This window comes from Vicugna pacos, chromosome 2 (assembly GCF_048564905.1).
Source record: "Vicugna pacos chromosome 2, VicPac4, whole genome shotgun sequence".
Lineage (NCBI taxonomy): Eukaryota > Metazoa > Chordata > Mammalia > Artiodactyla > Camelidae > Vicugna > Vicugna pacos.
In genome coordinates this window covers 111,038,024-111,060,967 of record NC_132988.1, presented here as the reverse complement: position 1 = coordinate 111,060,967, position 22,944 = coordinate 111,038,024, and the positions used below count along the sequence as shown (strand labels likewise).

General features: G+C 47.0%; 1 protein-coding gene across 1 annotated transcript in view; it reads right to left on the bottom strand.

Moving 5' to 3' along the window:
- Positions 1 to 22,716, bottom strand: part of TAPT1 (transmembrane anterior posterior transformation 1) — a 59,409-nt gene extending 36,693 nt beyond the window's left edge. Inside the window, exons 1-2 of the mRNA XM_072945983.1 lie at positions 21,918 to 22,716; positions 11,298 to 11,428 (exon numbers count right to left, since the gene is read on the bottom strand). Coding sequence (XP_072802084.1) covers positions 11,298 to 11,428; positions 21,918 to 22,713 — 927 coding nt within the window. The 5' untranslated portion in view covers positions 22,714 to 22,716. The remainder of the gene's footprint in view (positions 1 to 11,297; positions 11,429 to 21,917) is intronic.
- Positions 22,717 to 22,944: the final 228 nt, after the last annotated feature.

Here is a 22,944-nt window from a genome sequence, read left to right as displayed (position 1 = left end):
AAAACTGTGAGAACACAAACTTCTGTCCTTTAAGACAGTCTGAGGTATTTTGTTACAGCAGCCGTAGCCAACTAACAACACGCCTTTAAAAGAAAGGGCACATTTTATTAATTTTTTGCAAGATGTCTCAAAGAAAACAATACACACACACACACACACACACACACAAACGCCAGGCTTCTTAACAGATGGTCAGTCAGTTGCCCTGTCTCTGTCCTCAGCACAGTCACAGTCCCGTATCTGTCTCCTTGTTCTGCACAGGGGAGTGTCGTAGAAGACTGAGCATGGGCCACCTAAAACTAGTGGTCCGTCCTTATTCCTCTCCTGTCACCAGGAATCCTCTCCCAGTTTACTGGCGGACTGCCAGTTGTACCCCAAAGGCAGGAAACACAGACACCTGACGCCCCAGAAGGCACGTGGTGTGTGTGCACAAGCAGACAGCACGCTGGGAAGGAGAGGATGCAGCTGTCTCTCCCATGGCCTCACACTGGGGATGAACGCACCGTCCATTCATCCAGCATCTGCTAAGCTGTTAATATGGGTCAAGTGACATGCTCGGCCAGGCGGGCCAAGCCAGGCAGGACACCAGGACGGGGTTCCTGCCCTCAGCAAGCTTCTTCGGCTTTTCACAAAAAAAGACACCAGCATGTAGATAAAGGAGGTCCAGGGAGAGCTGGCTGCTGCTGTGACAGAACTAAGGCTACAAGGAACAGGGGAGCCACAGGGAGGGAATGGCCAACCCAACTTGGGGAGATTTGGAAAAAGATCCAAAGAAGAGGGGATTCTTAATGACATTTGAGATGAGGGCTACTGACATGTGCAGAGGGTGGACTGGGCAGCACAGAGGGTGGACTGGGCAGTGGAGAGGGTGGAGGAAGGGAAGGCAGCTTTCCCCGGGGAGGAAGCCTGAGCAGGAACACGGGTGAGAAAAGTGACTGCGCAGACTGAAATTTCCTCTTAAAGAATAGACGTTTCTCTTAGAGAATATAGTTGCCTTTCTTAGGCTTAGAGGAATCTGTATGAATAGTGTTTATGGTTTACAGTAAATAGCAGTAACAGAAGTCTAATGGGCCTTCCCCTCACATTTTAAACCAGCCCCACAAACTCCGTGGGTAAACAAAAATCTGCCACTGCATGCTGACCACGGAGCGACCACCTGGAGCTGTCAATACACTAGAGCTTGACATTTAAACGGGAGAAAAGCAAGTGGCTGTGATCTAAAGAAACTTCAGCTGGGCAGAAAGACAGCATCCATCTAGGAGAGAACACAACATACACAAGAAAAGCAGCAGAAGTGCCTTGTAGGGTTAGAAACATAAAAAAGTGACTCAACTACTGTACCTATTGTTCAGATGTTGCACTTTTCCACAAAGCACAGCATTCCTTTTAAATTGTTTACAAACGAAAATGAGAAAATTTCCTTAAAAAAGTAAACAGGATGTAATCCTGAAAACATCCATCCTCAAAGGAGGCAGAGACGGCGGTGCTGGGCTGAGTGGAAGCCTGGTGCCCTGCTGCATGCTCCAGGGCGTCGTGTTTCATTCACCTGGCCACCCAGAGCCTGAAGCAGCCGTGCCAAGAACGACCCCTGTGTTCTGTACACAGTGCTGACTGCTTACTAATTAATCCCCCAATAGCTTTTGAGCTAGTGATTATCACCCCTGCCTGACATAGGAGGAAACCTCGACTCTGGAGGCCGAATGCTTGCCCGAGGCTGTGGGTCAAGTAAAGGAACTGGCAGTCACACCTGTGTCTGCCCCACCCAAGGCCCTACACGCTCTCCTTGACACAGTCTGAGCACCGTAAAGAGATCTGACTCCCTATTTTTACCAAGCATAGGAGTTAACATAGGAGTTAACAAAATTTTCTCTGTGCTATAACTAGTCTTTTGCCACTTTGCCTAATGTCATAAAAAATGCAGAATTAAAACGCATTTAAACTTACAAGAGGCATTAAAATTTCACATATATAGATTTATAGCTAGCTTTGAAAATATGTCAATAAAATTAAAAGATTTGAGGATACATTGGTAACCAAAATAATGTATACTCTCACAACTTCAGTTAATTTGTACGGCATCTTGATAAAATAGGCAAGGACTATCTCCTTTTTATTTGGATCAAATAACCATAACGTGTTCAAGCAATCTTAAGTAACATCCAATGGAAGTTTCCCTGAAATACACAATATGTGACAATAAGGTAATGAAATCAGCCTCATATATACCACTCTCTGTTTCCCTTTCGAGAAACTTCAAAATAAATTCAACGTGGTGACTAAAATCAAAGAAGCACGATGCTTTTGAAATATGCCTCCTTAAATCACGGGTGAACAGCTGTCCTGTTAGATGACAGTCATGCCATGCACATCCTTGCCACACTCTTGTCCCATTTGCCCATTTGTCTCTGCTCAGGTGCTGCCTCTCCAGCCTCACCTCGCTTTCCCCATCCTGTAGAACGTGGCATCTTACTTCACCTGCGTCTCACCTTCACAATGAGTATGTCATCCCTCTGAACTGGCAATTACACGAATAACAAAACACAGAAAACCAAAGCACACTCAACGTACTTCAAGAAGAAATTCTACACTGGAGTTTTCGGCCTTCACTTCTTACTCATTCTGTGTATTTTTTCCAGGGATGAAAGACAAAAATGCTATACATGGTCTTACGTGAAAACTTCCCAGAGCTAGCTCAGTCTTTGATTTGTCCCTCTTTCTTTCTCTGGACCACACGCTTATCGTACGCTCTACTGTCACAGGGAGACCTTGTGTGGAGGGGCCTCAGAAGCCTTTTACAGGTACCGGGCAGTACGGCCAGGTGCTGGCCAGGTGCTGTGTGCAGGGCTTCCGTCCATCCTCACCGCGCCCCGCCCCGCCCCTGCGGTGAGACTCGGGAGCTGGCCCAGCTCACGTGCAGCAGAGGCAGGGGCGGACTTCAGTCTGCAGGAGACAAGGCTTTGAAACTGAAGCACTACTTCTACTAAAGACAACTGTCAATCAGCCTCAACCTTGCCAGTGGGCTTAGCCTTACGTATTAAAAAAAAAAAAAAGAAACAAAAACAAAGATTTAACCTAAGTTTTTAACATCTGAACTTCAATGTTAAAACTACAAAATGGCAACAATTCTGTAACAGTTGGTCAACAAAACATCACACTCTAGTGAAAATTTCCACAACCAGCTCTTACCACATTCATCTCGAACCAACTACTCACTCTTAATCAAATGAAAACTACTTGCCTCAAAAGACATAGATAAATGAAAATGCTGGCCTCTTTCTGTAGAGTGGAACAAGGTTTCCTAACTTTTAAAAAAATGTTTTCCCTTTTTGACAAAAATCTCCTGCCTTCCTTTTAATGCCATTTGAAATGTCAAAATAAATAAAGTGGTATGGCTAAAATTAAAGGACCACAGTGATTCCAGGCTATGTCTCTCTGAATTGCACAAAGTGTCTCCTGGCAACTCTGAATCCATCTCCACCACCATCACCAACAACTAGTGCCCGCCAGCCAAGCACGGCTGCTCTGGGGTGGAAGCTGGGAAGCAGGGGTCAAGTGGGAAGCATGCTCCCCTCCGTACAAGGCTCTGGGTCTACTGCTTCACTCGTCATGCTAACTCCACACGGGGTACAAGGTCATTAAGAAGGGCACCGTCCCCCGGGAGTTCAAATCTAGTGCACGGGACACAGACCCCAAAGTAAGGGCCAGAAGGCTAAGCACGAGGGTGGGCACTGGGGAGTGTGCCTGGGGTGCGGGGGAGGAACAGCACTGGCAAAGATCTGCCAGGAGGAGACAGGGCGGGCACTAGATGCTGCCAGGCACAGCAAGGAGGAACAGCATGGCAAAGACAAGAGTACGCACAGGAGCAGTGTGAGCGGGAGGCCGCGGGGGTCAGCGGTCCCTTCAGTTAATCACTCAGGAGCACAAATCCTCATCCTGGGTTCTAGAAATTCTCGACAAACCCACATGCAGGAAGCCATCGTTAGAAGAATGTCAAGGCGAATGAGTTACTAATAAGGAAGCTTACAAATGCTTGATTCTGAAAGCAATTACTTCTTCAAGGTCAGCTCTATAACAAAATAATTTTTATTCACCTGAATTCAAAAATTCACACCCCAGGGAAGTCTCTACCCTAGGGGACGAGAGACAAAGGGATTACCGTAAGCCAGGTACCTTCGCCGTAAGCAAGGTCACAGAAACATACGTAACCGCGGGAAACAAAGCCGTTTTGATAAAAGGCTTCGTAATTATCAACCTACACCTGACATATTTAACACAAGGAATCTATTTCTTAGGAGGTAAATACATAAATCAAAGATTTTAATTTGTAGAAAGACTATGTGCATGGAGAGGTCTTGAGATTTTCTTACTTCTCTTATTTTTAATCCATGTTGAACATTGTTATACCCTAAGCACTTGACCCACATTAACTTATTGGTCCTCACAACGACCCTGGAGGCCGAGGCCACTCCTTGGCCTTTTGCAAGGACACAGAGATCTGCGATGCACGAGGCTGGTGTGCCCTGGGGACCCGACAGCACGTTTGAGAGGTCCTAGCAGCCGCTGCGGGCTTGTGGAGCTGTTGCGGGCTGTGATAAACACCCTCCAGGCTGGGGTCTCCTGTTCTAGGGGCTGACGAGCAGTACCGCGGCGGGCTGAGCGTCAGCACAGATGACAGTTAAGGAGGAGAATACTAATCTGAGTGAGAGATCACAGGGCCTGATGTGGCACAAGGGAGAGAGAGGAAGAGAGATTTAAGGCTGTTTCCAAAGCTAATGTGACAGAAATAAGTCACTTGATTCAAAAAGATGAACAAAGCACCGCAGTGCCAAGATCACACACTGTCCCCTACACACACCGTCTCCTACACACACCAGGGATCGGGGTGGAGGCCGGAAGTCTTCGGCGGGCTGCCCCAGAACTATCTGACGGGTCCTACATGCCCACGAGGGCGCAAGGCCAGCGCTGGGCCACTCCCTGCTCACCCCAGGCCCCACTTCTGAAGGGGGGTGCTGGTGCTGCCGCCAAACCGGCCCTGCTTCCGAGGAGAGGGAAGGAAGACAGCTGGAGGTTATGGAAGCTGCTGTCACTGCCGCTACAAGCCAGGGGTGACAAGCCTCAGACGGGACGAGAGGAACCCCAGCCACGGTTGCTGGGATGCTGAGAAGTGCGGCTCCCCATGGCTTTCCTGGGTCTCCTTAGCTGCAGGACTGAACATCTGAGTCACAGTGTGTCACAAACAAGAGCTGCATCACGAGAACAATATAGGGGAGTGAGTCCCCAAACATGTTTTCAGGAAACCATAAACTGAGCAGGATGCCCAAGAAACCACCACCAGAAACACAGATCTAAGTGCTCGCTCTTAGATTCACGATGAAATCCTGGGGTGTTTTACTGAAATAAAGGGGAAACGATGGCCACGACTACCTCTTTTTAATACTCACTCACACCGAGAAGCAAAGCTGCTTCACGTGATAGTTTGATAAAGTTCATCATTCTGCAAGGAACTTTTTGAATGATTTTTCCCACATGCTATTATTACCCGATCTGACCCTCAAAAAAGCAGAACTAAGTCCCCCCCCAGGAGACGTGAGATGTCCCTTTCTGTGACTCTTCCCACAGTTCCCCCTTTCCCTGCTCCTTGGAGACAAACTCATTCACAGGGCGGTGGGCTAGCAACCCTCTTGAGATGACCCAGTCCAACCTCCGAATCTTAGATGAAGAAGGTCAAAGCCAAAGGAACGCCTCAGTCAGGCCGCTGGGCTTTTCCCTGAACACCTGGCATGAGAAGCTACGTCTGCTGAATCTCGACCCCAGACTCCCAAGTGGCGGGAGCCTCTCCCTTTCAGTCAGGACAACCGTCCACGCCCCAACACACTATTCCATACCTAGCGTGACACCTGGATCTTCAACCTGATGAATTTAAAACTTATAAAAATTTATTAGACTCTTAAGATAACTACGTAGTTCTATTCAAGACTAAGTTGAATTCAATTTAAAAATACACAAAATAACTATAATGTACACAGCATGGTAACAATGAAATAAAGGACTGCCAAAAAGCCCAGAATTACAAGGTAAAGAAAAGTCAAAAATATACTTTCATTTTATTTCAACCTCTTAGGATAGGCAAGGTCACATAAACATATGTAACCACAGAAAAGTAATTTTGATAAAAGTCTTCATAATAATCACAACCTACATCTGACACGTATTTAACTTGAGGAATAAATTTCTTAAGAGGTAAAATAAATAACTCAGTGGATTTTAACCTGAAGGAAGACCACGCACCTAGAGGGCTCGTGAGCTCCCCACGCGTCTCTTCCCCCTCGCCCACGCTGAGCACCCCTGTGCCCCGGGAGCAGAGCCTTGGGGTGGGTACCACCGTCAGTCTGCTCCTGCCTTTGCTGGAAAAGCATGACAGTCACTGTCCCAGTCCCCATGCAGCTGGGATGGCTGTGGAACTCCACTGGGCCAATGAGACACAAGACGAAGGAAGCATGCTGAGACACTTAAAGCTCTTTATAAAAGGGACAGTGGAAAAGGCGGCATGGTCATCTCCTCTGGTTTCTGATTATAATGCAGATGTAATGCCTGAGGTTGCAGCTGTCATCCTTCTATAAAAAGGCAGCAAGCAAGAGGACCAAAAGCCAATTTGCCAACCATGGGATGGTGAAGTAGAAAGATAAAAAGGACTTGAGTCCACGCTGGCTTCATTAATCTGCTGGAACGACTGAGACCTCCTTCCTCTAGACTCGTTAAAAAAAATTCTTAAAAGCCTTTTTGTTTAAGTCACTGTTAGGTATTCTGTTACATGCACAGCTAAAAGTATGTTTCAGAAATAAATTTTAATTTCCTCCCAAAGTTAGTCTAAACTTTTTAGGCTAACCATTCAAAGTAGCTTGGATCCAGCGTATCCTTCCAGCATACCTGAACTTCCTTGTGTGTTCCTAATAATTCCCACCCCCTGCCCCTCTCTGATCTCCCTAGCATACCCAAGGGCTAATTTTGTACATGGTCCGGGGTAAATTGTTTGTATGGGGTTGAAATGTAGTACACTAGCACGTTTCCACTAACACATAGGTTAAAGGGAGCTCAATCTGGACGTCTGTATGGGACTGCACGTCTGTATGGGACTGCACGGTGCGGCAGGCGGAGGACGCGAAACTTTAAGACTACACGTATGTCAGGAGGCTGTGAACGGGATTTAATGTTAACTCATTTCAAGTGCTCAGACTTGTGTCTAGCATTAATCTTTATTTGGTAAATGCTATTTGTTTTATTTATTTTTAGTGTTTTTTTTTAAATCATACTTTTGTATTGAAATGTAGTCAATTTACAATGTTAGTTTTATGTTGTATAGCAAAGCGATTCAGCTATACATATACATATATATATATATTTTCAGATTCTTTTCCATTACAGCTCATTACAAGAAACTGAATTTAGTTTCCTATTTGTTTTATTATTAACACAGAAATGGAAGCCAGAGGTGGAATATAACTGGCCAAGCCAAGTAGGGTATGGAGCAGTATAAATCACTCACCAGGAATCTCCTCTCCAGGAAACTGGTGATCCCTGCCTGGTTCCACCAAGCACCTGGTTAAAGTGACCATTGCCTGCCCTAACTGTAAGCTCCAGCCATGGGGCTGCTGAGGCCAGTCCTGAGGGCTTGGCAGAAAATGTCAGGGTGGTAGGGTGTGCTATCTCTATGGCCATCAGCTCATGAAAGAGATAAGCTTTACCCTAAGACAGCTGGCTAAAAGGAAGAAGAGAAGAAAATAGTTTTCTCTAAAGGTTCTTTCTGCCTGAGGTCAGCAAAACCAAGAAGGCTGAGGGTCAGAAAACCATGCCCCTTGCAGGGTTAGAAAAATCAAGTTTATTAGCAAGCAAAGCAGGAAGATTAAAAGTATAACGTAAGCTCAAAGTGGGGCATAGGGGAACCTTGAAAACCAGTCCTCTCCCTATCACTTCCTGCTGTCCTTGGCCCAAGGCGACAGCTACCTCTACTGCAAGCAAGACCTCCTCTGGAATGCATCCTGAGGACAAGAAACCTTTCAGACGTCCCTGTTCTCCCAGAATTGCTGAAGCAAGGCTGGTAAAACACTTTTAAAACACCTATATAAGGCTTACCACATAATTAACATACAGGTGAGAAAACTGAGGCGCACGGACAGAAGTGAATTGGTCAAAGCCTCAAGGAACTTGAGCCAAGATTCAAATCCAGGCAGCTCAGCTTTAGAATTCATGCCCTCAATCTCTCCGCTATCCTGGCTCTCAGTACAGGATGCAGATAAAGTACAGTTCAGCCTTCTCGGTTGTATCAAAGAGAAACACACAGCCCCTGAAAGGGACCACGTAAGCAATTAGCAGATCCAGGACAAGAACCCAAAAGGTGTGTGTGCAGAAGGGAAAAGGGATTTGCAGAGAAAAAAAGAAATGCTGCCCCAAAGTCAACAAAATACTCCAAAATTTCACACCCTTACATTAGATTGAGAAGTTCAAATGTAAAGAAGTGATAATAATTAGAAATACTACTTTAAATATATGAGAAATTCATCTTTATTAAATGTCAAGTATAACGTGTTTATCCACTGACAATATTACACAAAAACCTTGGGATTTTTTTTTTTTTTACAATCATTAAACAGCTCTAGTAAGAGATACTGAGTTGACCTTTCTCTTGACTTCAAAGTATAAGCATTAATTACACGTTTTACCATATTTGCAACCCCTGAACAAGCAAAGTACTCCTTGATTATCAAGTTTCTCTTCCCAAAAAGGTTAGGTGAAAATGCCATGCGTTTACCCAAAAGAAACACGAACAACAACAAAAGTGAGTGAGGCATTACGTTTAGAGTAGACAACGTAAACACAAAGGAAACAGGAAAAGTCAGTTAGGTTGCTATCGTAACAGAAGCCTGAAGTGGACCCCCTCATAGAAAATAAAGGCCATGGGGATGGCAGAGTGAATTCATGCTGTTAAGACAGATATTTAAGCCTGGAATTAAACAGAGATCTATCTAACTCTGTTTTCCTCTGTGCCTCAGTGAGTCCTAGAAGAAAAAACTGCTCTAAACTGAAAAAGATAACATTCTTTCATACATTCAAGCAATGAAACTTCTAAAGTGCTGTTCTAAGAGACTACACCAAAATTTCCCAAATAGGACTAAAGCCAAAAGCCCCTCTCATGGAAAGCAGGATTAGAGAACAATCACAACTGTGCATAAGCAGTGTTCCTTCAGCTTTTCTGACGGGATGCATTTTACCCACATACAAACGAAACCAAAGTTCCAAGAAAAAACACTTACCCTTAGGATGGGCAATGAATGTAATCTGACACTTTTTCTATTCTTTAAAAACGAAAAAAAAAAGCCTAATTGATTACAATTGACCATGCAGGTTACTCCCCCATCAGTGGTCCCACAACAGACCACAGGTAGAAAAACTGGTTTTTACTGAAGCCTCATCAAGACCCGCAGGGATTTTCCCCAGAAGACATCTTAACACTCAGAATAAAACACACGAAATGCATACAAATGTCTGTAAGGAAGCTACCCAGAAACGTGCTTATTTCAATGTTGCTAATAAAGAAGAGAGAAGGATGTGTGTGTTGAACCTGCCTTTGAAGAGGTGACAAAATTCTGAGGGCTCATTTTCCTGTCACAGGTGGGCAGTACAAGAGGGAGGACGGACAACTGCCTGCTTTGAGGCAGCCCCCTGGGTGTGTCCATAAAGTTTGGCTGTGGATTGTGGGCAAATCCCCCTGTGCTCTCCCCAGAGGAAAATGGGAGTACACACCTGCTCAGACAGGTGGGGGGAAAAAACGTCCCTCCTGGAGGCTGACACCAGGGGGTGAAAACTGCACTAGGCTGGCACTGCCCTGTCCGAGAGCCCGGCAGTGCCCTCTGCAGCATCCTCACACTTCCTGCCCGGGGCTTACCACTGGAAAAAGTGAGCTCGAAAAGCTGGTTGAAGTGTTTAAAGAAAGACACATGAATAACTTAATTTTCTGTTTTGTTTTGTTTTTTGCAAGCAGAAGAACACTGTCCCCGAGGCCCCTCCTGGACAAAATCTTACAGCAACTCCAATGATAAAGATGCTGCTGCACTTGCAGAGGAGGGTCACCGGGACGCCCCCCTCATTTCCAGCCCGTCTGCTCCTCCACAGAACCCCAGAACTCCCTAGAAAAGCAGCAAGACAATAATAAAAGCACATTTAATGATCTTGACCAAAGGCAACAAACTGTTTCACAGTCTCAAATGTCAGCCTGACCCCCAGCTCTCTAAATCCCACCTTAACACAGAACTTCCCAAAGCTTCCGCAGGCAGCACGCCACTGAGAGTGTACGTAAAGCCTCATTTCTCAAGCTGTCACTCCAAATCTGACTCTCTTCCTTCCACCAAACTGATGGACTTCCAGAAATAAAGAACATCAGCCAAACCACCTGCATCCTTCTGCACATTGTCCACCGCACCTCCTGTTACGACAATGCACGGAGTGAGCAAACCAACACAGCTCTCTGAGAGCTGCTCCAATAGAGAGCATGATTCTAAGGAAGCGGTTGGAACATCACAAGTTTTGTGTTACTATAAAAGTATGAAAATGTACTGCAATATAGCTGCAGCTGAATTATTTCTTAATTCTCTGCTTCTTATAAGGAATTTCAGAATTGTTCAGACTCGACTCTAGCGACACAGAGGGAAAAGAGCCACCTTCCTGTCTGACGGGTCCTGATGCGCTGAGATGCAGTCGAGGGAGGACGGTGTGTAGCAGTTAGTGTCGCGGTTACTGAGCTCGTCCTGTGCCGTGATGTTTTCTGTGAGGAAGGTCAAGTGAATCTCCTTTTTTCTTTTTTGGGGGAAGAGACTGTCATTTAATGTTTCTGAATATGAGGGCTTTTGGAGAAACTGAAGTCTTAAAAAACAGCTGAAATAATTTATATCACGTTGAATGGAAAAACAAAAAAACCCTGATTCTAGTAAAACAAAATTGAAGAGAACTAAAGAAGTGAGTGGAGAGTAATTCCATGGAAAAAGCTATTTGGATGGGACACAAACGGAAATATGGTAAGTTTAATAAGTAGCAAAGTTACAAATCATTGGATGTAACACTAAAAATACACTTTTAAAAGACTCTTCCTGTGTGGGAATTCCTATCCCCCAATATATTTAATTACTTACGATCACATTATTTCCAATATTTTAAAAGCCAACTCAAGCTGTTCACAAATTTTTTTAATAGAATTAACATGTTGACATAACTTTCAAAATGATGTCCAGTAATTTAAAAAAAAGTACCTTTTCCAATTCTCTTGGTATTCGCATACAAGTGTACACTCTTTCTCTTCTTTCTGTATACTTGGCCTCATTATGTTCAAGGAAGTACCCTCTGGTTAGTTCAGCACCGAGGAACCTCAACAATGAAAGCTCTATGGGAAAAAAAATGACACAAAACAAAAAGGACAGTGTTTATCAAGGAACTTACATGCTAGCTGGGGCCACAGGTAATACATACGCATAACAACAGAATAAAACAAAGTCATCTGTAATTCCGTGCCCAAAAACGAACTGCACACAAACCATTAGCAAAGATTGTTGAGAAAAGCGCTGCTCTGTGTGATATAAACTGAAAATGTCACAGGAATGTAGAAGGGACGATTACCATGACCCAGAATAGTCAGAAAAGGGTTTTGTGAGAGCCTAGTCCTGGGCCTCTGCAGGTGATACGGGACCTGGACTGATGGAGAGATCAAGTAATGTTCAAGTAAAAACAGTACCTGTCAAGTATACATAAAATAGAGATATTCACACACACGCACACACAAAATCAAAAGGGAGCCAAGTCACCTAAAAGGCGTTGCTCCAGTCCAGGAACTATCCTGGGTGAACTACATGGATGCTGGTGCAAGTTCGTCCTTCTTCAGCTTCTGAGATTGTGCAAGTGCCTAAAGAATGCCGTTTCTCTAGGTGACGGCTTCCCAGCATGACGATGATCCTAAGTCATACAGGGCAGACCCTCAACCCACTCTGAAAGGCCTCCCTTTCCTTGGATTCGTCCACCTGTTTCCTCCGTTTCTCTGATGTTCACCCACCGTCATCTTGTCTCAGATGAGGCAAGAAAGGTCAAGGAGGTTGAATACTTTCCACCCGGCTGCATCTGGCAGACTTGAGATGAGAAGGTAAGGTTGTTAATGCCTAACCCCAATTATTCCCAACATGTGGCACTCCCCCGATGGCCATCACCTCCGTGGCCTCTCAGTACTCCTGACTCCATGTACTTCTTCCTACTCTCACTCTCTCTGAGGCCACACTCTCCTCCAGAACTCAGGATGCCGAGGGTTTCACACTGTCCTCTTTGCTATAAGTTGGCCTTGTGGTCCTTTTGCCAAATACAGTATTGGTGTTCCCTCCAAAAAATGACAGAGAAGAAGCTGATTTCCTTTATGACTATTGACCTAAGGAGTTCTGTTTTATGTGAGCGCTAGGATTTAAGGCGGCAGAGGTGGGGAAGAGAATGTAGAGACAAAAATACACTCAGAAGCAGACCACTGTCCCCCAGTGGGCCCAAAACGCTTGCTTCCGCCAGTGCTGGGACAGACCAACAGTTCTTTAAGGATCATGTGAAGTGGCTTGCTTGTGTACAGAGGTTATAGCTTCTCCCCCAAATTACACATATACACACGTTTCTTTAAATACAAGATTCATAATCTATTTAGAGAGTTAGCGGTACCTTGAGAGCTACGTGGAGCCTGAAACAGATGGAGAGGAAAGCGGACGTCCGCCCCCTCCAGCCCAGAGCAGGGGCAGGCCAAGTCGCCCAGCGCGCCAGGGGCTCTCAGTGCATTCACTCAGGACACAGCTCTCTGAACTATCCCCTGCACTCTGAGCGTGCCCCGTACACAAGATGTGAACGTTACTGCAGATACTACAGATGTTCAGATTAAAAGGCCTCAGTATAACAGAATCCGTGTAGAGTAAAACTTCCAGTTAGGAAACTTCTAATATGTTGCTGGCTGGCTATATCCAGAATACGATCTGCATGTGAAGGAGAGAAAAACTCTTTTGAGCTGCAAACAAGAACAGCTATAACTAAAAAAAATGATCGAACAATTATACTCTTACTCAGCTCATTTTTCAAATAGAAAGGGATGTTCCAATTACCTAAAATCTATAAATATCAATTCTTTCATGTAAAAATCAGGAAGCAAGATGACATTCAGAAGGCAGAAGAAACACCAATTTTCACTGACGCCAGTGAGCTGAGTCACGAGCCCCAAAAGCCACTCCACCAGAACCCCGAGCAGCACCCGCCCGGCGGCGGGGCTCCCACGGCCTGGCACCTCCCCCAGCGGCGTTCTGCTCTTTGACTCGCCTCTTCTCACTTAAGTCTCTCTGGCAGCTCCTCCTCCTCCACCTGACCCTTAAGTGTTTGCTGGCAGGTGCTCTATTCACTCCATCCTGTCAAAGCACAGGTTACCCTGAAACCAGCCAGCCCTTAAGGCCATATTCTCTGATGTGCTGTCAGCCACTTCCTCTTTCTTCTTTTCTTTTTTCCTATACATACTCTCCTTGGGCAGTCCAAGCTCAAAACCACCATCTAAATCCTTAAGTCACCCTACTTCAGCTCTGACTCCTGAGCCTGGACCCGTATTTCCAACTGCCCTGTGGGCAACTCCATGAAATCCCAAAGGCACCTTTAATCTGCAAATCTAAACTCTGCATCTTCCCTGTTAGCCCTGCCCCTACCCCACCCTCACTGGCTCTTGCAGCCCTGACTAGCTCAGGGCTTCACCAGTGATACAGTTCCACGGGCCAATTCTGTCCATCCCCACCCCTCTCTCCCCAAGCCCTAATGACTCTTCCTCCAAACAGTTATGAACTCTGCCCTCCCGCTCTTCACCTGCATTTGGTCCTCATCCTCTCTCTCCAGGTTACTGCAAAGGCTTCCCAACTGGCATCTTTTTTCCAATCCTTCCTCCCCTCAGCCCTGCTTGGCTTGGCTGCTGGTCAGCACGTTCACTGGTGGGCTACGGAAACCATCAGGCAACTCCTGGCCACGTCCAGGTGAGGTCTGCACCTCTGGTGTCTGGGGACACCAGACCCCTTCCCACTTGGCCCGGGGCTGTTGTTTCAAGAGAGCCTCACACCCGCCTCCCAGAACCTTGAGGTCATAATTCTCCAGTTACACCACTCTTCACTCCTTGCAGTTGGCTCACGCTGCTCGAGGCTCAAGATCCCTTCCCGTTTCCACCGGTGAACACACGCGGGCGCCCCCTGCTCCGTGGAGACTTCCCCACGTCCCCATCCTCTCCCCCACTCGGCCCCCACAGCACCTGCACCTGCCCGCACTGCCCGGAGCTGCGCTACGCCTGCTTCTCGTCTGGTTTTCTTCTGTACCTCTGCATCCTGGGGCACCGCACATCACACGCGCTCAACAAAGGCTTGCCAAGAGAACAGATGGATCAGGAAAGAGGCAGGAAAATCACAGAGGAGGGTGTGGCAGAGATAGGAGCAGAATCAGAAATTAGAAGCGGCAAAAGCAGAACTTAGTGGATCCTCGAGAAGAGGGCTCGTGGCTGAGACAGACTTGTTCTGAGATGGGGAGGAATCAGCGAGGCAGGAGTGCAGAGTTCCGGGTGTCTCACTGGATAAACGCAGCAGCCGCTGGAGATAAGGAGCCTCCTCTCAGTGTGTGTCCAAACGACTGCAAAGGTCACCCATCAGTGGACAGGGTGCCACGATGCAGTCACAGCCAGTGGGCCCGGGGGTGGGGGCGGGGCTCACTAGTATCTCAGTGTGTGAAGGAGACAAACAGCTTACAGCACAATTTTAAATTTTAAAAAGCAAATTAAAACCAAAAGGTGGAGATAGCTGTACCCCCTGTTTGTTTAGAAAATTGTCCTCCACAGAAATGCCTCCCCAGTGACAGCAGAGGACTGGGCTTTTACCATAACAAGGGTTTGCTCTGGGCCGCAAGAGCAGGGACCAGCGATCAGAGGAGGGGCCCCAGGCCTGTGACTCAGTCTCTCAGAAGAGAAAACCGTGGCACCTGTCACCTGCTCATCTTCCACAAACCACGTGTGAGGGACCGGGGGAGGGTTCGTATGAGGACACGAGACTGCGAAGCACAACACCATGTCCTGAACCACTTACTGTTAATGCCACATGAGCTACAGTGGGGCCCACCGATGACTGGTGGTCACCTAGCGCTTACTGATGCTACTTCTGCAGCCCTGTTTCCATAGAGAAAAGGCAACATGTCAAATAAGCATATTTAACAAACTACATAGCCTGAGTAAGTCGTTTTCTGTAAACTAGTTACACAAAATAAAACTATGAGAGTCTTACTATACTGTAAATATGAAACACTGTTGTGTCAGGATCCTACCTCTAGAAATGCAGCACTTCTAGTTATAAACATCAGTTTAGATTCTCCAATGGAGAAGTTAAAACACTTTTAAAAAATCAAATGATAAAACACGTTTCGAGCGCACAGCTCTCATAACTAGGACATCGGTTCTGTCATTATGCCCATTCTATGGATGAAGAAACCAAGGCACAAAGAAGTTAAGGAGGCCTCCAAGGTCACAGAGGAAGCAAATGGTAGAGCCAGCCTTCAAAATCAAGCAGTCTATCCCTAACTCGTGTGCCTGCTGGCACTAGAATGCTGTGTTTAGCACTGCCTCACACAGTCCACACTGTGCTCTGGGAAACCGGGACCCCATCGTCCTGTTCCTGTGCCCCCATAGCACCCTGAACCCTGGTTTACTTCTCCGAAGGAACACTGGTAACGAGTCAGAGCTCCCTTACCAGACCATGAGCTTTTCAAAAGCAAGCACCATGTGCCCTGATCTCCCCGTGTCCAGGCCCCAGAGAGTTCTGAATGTAAGGCTAGTGTCTGCTATGAGCAACGCCACACCAATGGGCTGGGAATGATTTCAAAAGACACATGAAAGCAATACTGACAAAAAACCCCAAGCTGTATAGGGTGAAATATTTCCAAAGCCTTATCTTACCGCCCCCGCCCCTGCTCCCGGAGACCCAGCCCTGCTTGAGGGCGGGGGAGTCTCCCACTTTACGTCGTGAGGGAGGTGACAAAGGTCCTGCACACACGACTTCGTGAAACCCTCACAACAGTTCTGAGAGCAAAAGAGAGCAGTTAACGGCGATCACATTTTGCAAACGAAGGATGTGGAGCTCACAGAGGTTGGGAGACCTGTCCGAAGTCACTGAAAAACTAAGGGGCAAACTGGGATTAGCACCTAGAGCTCTGCGCTCTGCACCCAGTGTGCTCTCTCCCCGGACCACAATTACCACCTGTCTATCTGACAGTCATATGAGAGAAGATGACCTGGCCCTGACCTGGTTTCAACCTGTCAGAAAAAGCCTTCTGAGTCACACTGAAGAAGAGGAGTCTGCTACCCAGCGGCCGGAGCCACCAAGACAGCCTTCTGCCGTGTCTGGTCTGCCCCATCTTTTCCTGGCACAGATATATTTTGCAGGATGCTACTCAATCTTCTGTTCGGAAGTGTAGGTGTGTTTCAGGGTTTCTGTTTGCTGTTGCTGTTTTAAACATTGTTCTCTAGCATTCCACAGTCTCACCTGAACTCACCTGTCCTGTGATACTGGGGACAGCACCTGGCTAATTATTTAGGAAGGCTACTGTTCTTTGACCCCTCTCTTCAAGAATTCTGCTAGCTAGGTGTACCTTAACTTTTTCCATACCGTGGTGGTATTTCATTCCTTCTTAGCAAGAATCACTTTCATTTGTTATGCTAAACATGTGTCTTTATAGTCTAAGAGCAAATTATATTCTAAAATAAAGTAACTGACATGTTTGCTTTCTGAACTTTTCAGATGTCAACCAATTTTAGTTAATTTCTCCAGTTCTCACCAAGAAGGAATATCATTCAGTGAAAGTCTTTTAAAAAAAATAGCAGCATTTTACTATTTAATTGTAATATAAATAAGAGCTTCTACATTTGAATAAGTAAGTCTTACCAACTGTAAATACTTGACACTAGGAAAACAGTACCAATAATAATAAATCCAAGTCAGTTCCTCCAGAGAATTTTTAACCAACATTCATCTACCACAGAATTGCCCTGTGATCTAGTATCTTACATTGAGGAAAAGTACAGTGGTATAAATGGTTTCTTTCTCATCCCTAAACAAAGAAATAGTATGTTTAATTACCTTCTGAGAAGTTTTAGAAATAGGAACCCAGGATAAAAAAGTATTAATTCAAAGTAATGAGGAATCATAAATACATTTACATGTTGGGTAATATGCCCAAATATATCTTTCTTAAAATAGCACTGACCATTAAAAAAATTGGAAAGTAATACTGGTTAAGTGTTAGGACAATACTATGAAATATGCAAATCTCCACAGTCCTAAACAATGTCAAACTTTAATAAGCTTTACTAAGGCTACACTACAAGATTAACTGTAAATTTATTACACAAATATAAAGGCTCACCCTTGCACAAGGCCAACGAGGAATCAATACAACACCAATTCTGCTTTCCTAAGTCAAATATAGTAAAGGCACCATTCAAGCTTTTAAGGCCTTCAAACTGTTTATAAATAGTCTCATCAAGGGAAGTAAAGAACAGGCAGAATATTTATAAACTTATAGATCAAAAACAGATTCAAAAAGAGCAGTGATTCTTTCCCAAAGTCACAAGGTTACAAAGTAAAGGACTAAACATGGGAGCAGAGCACCATTAATGTGCCAGTGAACGCTGCACAGCCTTTCCAAAGACCTCTTGTATTCAACTGTTCCCCAAAGTGGGCCACAAATGAGCTGCGAGCACTGAATTCTGGAGGGTGAACTTGGTTGATGTTAAACATTTTTAAAAAGCCAAGGTACTGAACCGGTCAAAGATCAAAATAAGTACCTTCTCACCGCTTGTTTAGTTTACAAGTATTAAAGTAAAGCAAGTGAGAATTTTAAAAACAGAGCAGTAGTTGGTCCAAAGAAGCTCATTTTACATTACCTGTATCAGGGCTGGGGTTACTTCAGGTAATTTCCCAGCCAGCTTTATAGTTATTCTTATTTTCCTTTGCAAATGAGAAACTGACTGGCTCTACAGCTTAGTTTTCAGAATCACAGCCTTTAATCATGCCTCAGGAGAAGTCTGGGAAGCCACAGGAGTAACTGTAACACTCTGTGGAGGATGAAGATGGGTTCAACGTAAACGTATTTTAATAAAAATATGTTGTTTGTAAGAAGAACTTAAATTTTCAATTACACAAATAATAGGACACGGGGAATGTGAACAGCAAAAACCCTTGTCCCACTGGAAACCTTTTGTGGGAACCACTAAAAAGGAGACCGGCTGGCTTTTCTGGGGTTTAGTCTTTCTTCCTGCCTCGGTTCATTTCATGGGGGTAGGGCAAGAGTCCTCAAATGGGTAAATAAAGAGAAGAGCGACAGATAAAAGGCTCAAGCTCTAGAAGTGAAGAGTCACCACTTAAAAGGGAAAACAATGGGCCGCAGGGCACGAGAACAGTCAGACACAACACTGCTTGCTCACTGCTTCCTTCAGGCTCTTTGTTTTACAAGCGACCCCCAGCCCGGTGCGCACTCCGGCACCCGCACTGCACAGGTGCTGTCCTCCTCCCCGGGCGGCGTTTCACTTCTTTCACACCGACTCCTCTACCGTGAAGTTTCCATGATCACTGGACCCCACTGAGACACTGCAGATACTAAGCCATTTAGCAGTGGCGTTATGAAACAGAGCCAAGTGGATTAGGCAAGCATGGAGTACAAAGCAACCAAATCAAGCCAAGGACAGATTGCCCAACTCAGTCCAAAGTTGACTTGTTGGACCTGGATTCCTAAATGGGAATACGGCTAGAAGGGAAATCTCCCCTTCAGAACTTTTATAGACGAGTGAGGTGGGGGACAAGCACAGAGACATTGTTAACATGTGCTTATTATGTGCTCTTATGTCAGAAAGGTCAAGAGAAGTTGGCCGTTTTTTGAAGAGTAGGAAAAAAAGAAGACAGAAGAGATGAATCTGCACTTTTCGGTGACTACCACACCCAGAGTACAAGACAGGTGAGCAGCTAAGGCAGTGGTCGAATGCACAATGGCCATCTTGAGAGAGAGAATGAAGACAGGAGTGACAAGTGGGATACCCATCTCTAACTAGGTTAAGGTTTAAGCACCAGCACCCTGGAAAAGTCTCAGCCCACTGCCAGGCTACATGTAAGTAAAAGACGGAGTTCAGAGACCAATGTGATCATAAGAGTTTGAAAAGAGAAACAAAAAGAACGCTCACACTTGATGCAGACACGTGTATACGGTATATGTAGCTGTATATACACTGATGTTCATCTATATTCCATAAACCTATAGAAGAACAAGGACAGGTATAAAACAAATATGGGAACCTCAAACACTGTGTTATTTTACTTGGATTGGGAGAGTTTGGCTAATCATCTAATCTGTATATTCATTTATGGGATCCGAGGTGGTTAGGACAGGTCAACAAATGTCTAATTCATAAGAGCCCTAAATTCCTTGGGAGAAATAATAAAGGGGATTTTGGAACTAACTAATGGTTAAGGCTACCAAGACATTAAGATTATGACTTTCAAAAGGAAAGACAAAGGTTGCCCTAAATTGGAGGTGTGCAGGGTTGGGGGGGGTGTGTGTGGAGAGGACTAGAGGCAGCACCAGAATACAAAAAAATGTACAAGTAACAAGTGCAAGCACCTTGGCTTGGAAGATGTTTGATTCAGGAAGAAATGCTCCTCACATGACACTAGGTGGTGCCACTCTAAGGCCCTCTGGCCCAGGCCAGCCCCTGGGGAAGAGCTTTCTACATTCTGGACAGGAGAGGAAGGGAAGGTTACAGAGCAGCGGAAGGGAGCAGTGCTGGATAGTAAGGATGAACACAGAAGCCACTTAGCAGCCAAGGGCATTTAACAATGGCTGAAAGAATTCTAATCTCTAGCGAGGATGCTCTGACCAGTGCTGCATCAGAGTCAGAGAGCCCTCACCAGCAGTAGCAAGAGCTGTGTGACCAGCAGAGAAGGGACAGATACCCGGGGGGAAGGCTGGGAAGCCCAGATGGAACAACACCGACTGGCGACTCCAGCTGAAATACTCCTGGGATTCTCACCTACACCCTAATCCCCAAGAGGTGCCATTGACATCTCTCCTCACGCGTAATGGATGGAACTGGGGGAACAATAAGGACTACCCCAACAACTAAAGCTGAAAGTGTGCCCTGACAACGACTTTCTGTAACTATGGGTTAAAAGTCCAGCTTCAAATAAGTTAAGTAAACCTTGCTCAGTATCCCATGATGAAGAATGCATGTGCAGCATGAAGTCTAGAGAAGTCCACGGTACCAGGTATCCAGACCCATGCTGGGAAGGGCCAGGGAAGGGGTGTTGAGGATTTATCCAGGAGCCTAATATCTGCTTCTGACAAGATTCCTGACAACGTCATTTTCTGTGCATGCAACCAACCAAAAAAAGCTTTAATGAAGGTGGATTTCCTAAAACTCAGAAATATTTCAAAGATATTGGAGTGACATTTGGCCACATTTGTTTCTATTAGCACCACAGTGCTTTTAATGTTTAAGTCTATGTAAGTAAACAGACAGTTGAGAGATTTAATACTCTAACTTAGATCCTGCCACTTCTGAAAGTATATACTCTCACAAGTATGTAACTGACAACTTAACCAAAATAGAGTTGAGAATTTTTAAATGGTTCAATGAAAAGCACAGTCTGTACTTAATTTTTCGAAGATAAGGACCTCTTCAAAATCTAACCAACGTCTAATTCTGAAAATTAGCAAATCATTCAGGATCTCACCTGACTGGCGTTAAGGCATTTAATAACTCTTACATCCTCAATACCCAGGTACATCCAATGATGCAGTAAGCCTCACGACTTAAACATTTATTCTGACGAACTAGAGGAAGTAACAGCTAATGCAGCTCCTACTGTGTACCAGAAGCAATTTTTTTAGCTGGAAGAAATTTAATGGAATTGCGGTTCAGCTGCTGTTCGAAACTTAGAATTATGCAAGAATTAAAATGCTGTGATCACTTTGTAGTCAATCTGAAACATGCATCTCAAAGTCTTCCTTATTCTTAAGCCCAATACACAACTGCAGTATGAGTACAAATGCAAGTTTTAAGAAATCCTCTAACAACAAGGATAAAATTCCTATAGCTTGAAGAAATAATATTATAACAACATGCTTAAAACCGGTCACTGAAAGTAGGAGTCACAAGTGTATCTTTTTTTATGCAGTTTTCTTTTTTTTTTTTTTTTTTGAAGTGGCCTAAGTTTCGGTTTAGGAAAAGTTCACTGGTAACATTCGGAGAAGTGCTAAGTATTCCTGTTCTGGACAAAAGAACTGAACTTCACGGTCATTATTACCACTGTCAGCTGCGGCAGAGAAACACGTATTTGGAGGGCAGGTTAACAGGTTTCTATGGCTCAAGTTCGCTTAAAATACAGAACAAAAGTCACCTTGGCACGAACATAATGAAGAGATCAGCCTCGCGCTTCCCTGAGACGTGGGAGATGCTAGCCAGCGTGATCGAGGCTCGAGAATACCCCAGGCTTTTCTTTTTTTTAAAAAAAGATCTTTCAGAAGCAGTAAAGTGACCCGGGACGGAACTTCCCGGCCGCAGCGCTGTCGCTCGGACGCACCTGGCCGGGCGCCTGCCGCGGGGGCCTCGGTGCCGCGCGGACCCGCCCGCGGAGCTGTCAGTGGCCGCCGAGCCCTGGGAGCCGCGGCGGCTCCGCGCGCCCACAGCCCGGGCGGCCCCGGAGGCGGCGGCGGCCGCGGGGTTCGCGGCCGGGAGTCCCACGGCGCCCCCCGCCGCCCTCGGCGCCCTCTCCGCGGCCTAGCGCCGCCCGTTCGCCCGCCCGCCTCACCTGCACGGCTGCGGCGCCGCTCCCGCCGCCGGTCGCTCTCGTAGAAGCCCAGCGTCTCCGTGTGCTGAGGCGCCGGCGGGGGCCCGTGACCGCCGCCGCCGCCGCCCGGCTGCTCCGCCTCGCCGCGGCCGTCCCGCTCCGGGCCGTCCGCGCCGACACCGCCGCCTCCTCCCGGGGCGGCCGCGTCGCCGACGCCCGCCATGTTCCGAGCACAACAAACCGTCCCCACCGCCTCCCTCCAGGCTCCCGCCCGGCCTCCGCCTCCGGCCGGCCCCCTTCCCGCCTCGCCCCGCCCCTCGCCGGAGCCCGGGCCGCCGCCGCCGCCATCCGCGGCCCGCCGGCCGGCGCGCGCCATTGGCGTCAGCGGCGTGTGCGAGGCCGCCGCCGCCGCCGCCGCCGCCACGGCCGCCGCCATCTTCTTCCTGCCGTCGCCGTGGCGCGCGCTGGCTTCCCGCACCGCCGCGGGCTCCGCCGTCCGGGACCCCGTGCCCGGCTCCATGCCGCCGGGCCGCGCGGCCGGGGAGAGAGAGCGCCTCCGGGGTTCGGGTCGGGGGCCCGGCGGGAACGGGCCGAGCGCGGCGGCGGGCGGAGGGTCGGCCGAGGAGCCCCGGGGCGGCGGCCGCTGCGCCCGCTGCCCGCCGTCTGCGAGGTGGCCGGCCGCTCGCTCCGCGCCCCTTTTGCAGGCTCCGTGCCCGGAGTGCGCCGGCGCCGCCCGCCCGGTCTTGGCACCGCTCGCGCGGCCGCGGCGGTGAGGGCCCGGCTCCAGCTCCCCGACCCCCGTGAGGCCCGGCCCCATAGGTCCGCTATTTGGGTCCCAGCTCTTCTGCATAGTTCTGGGCGCCCTTCACATTCCCTGGCCTCTGGGTTTCCGTTGACAGTTTCCAAAGCACTTGGGCAAGAAGGAGCCCGGGGATGCTGTCCAACAGGTGGGGGTGCGACGGGCCCAGGGACTCAGCCTGAGGAGCAGGATGCTTTATACGTTTTCCGCGCCCGCAGACACACTAGACTGGCCTTCGGCATTAGGGTT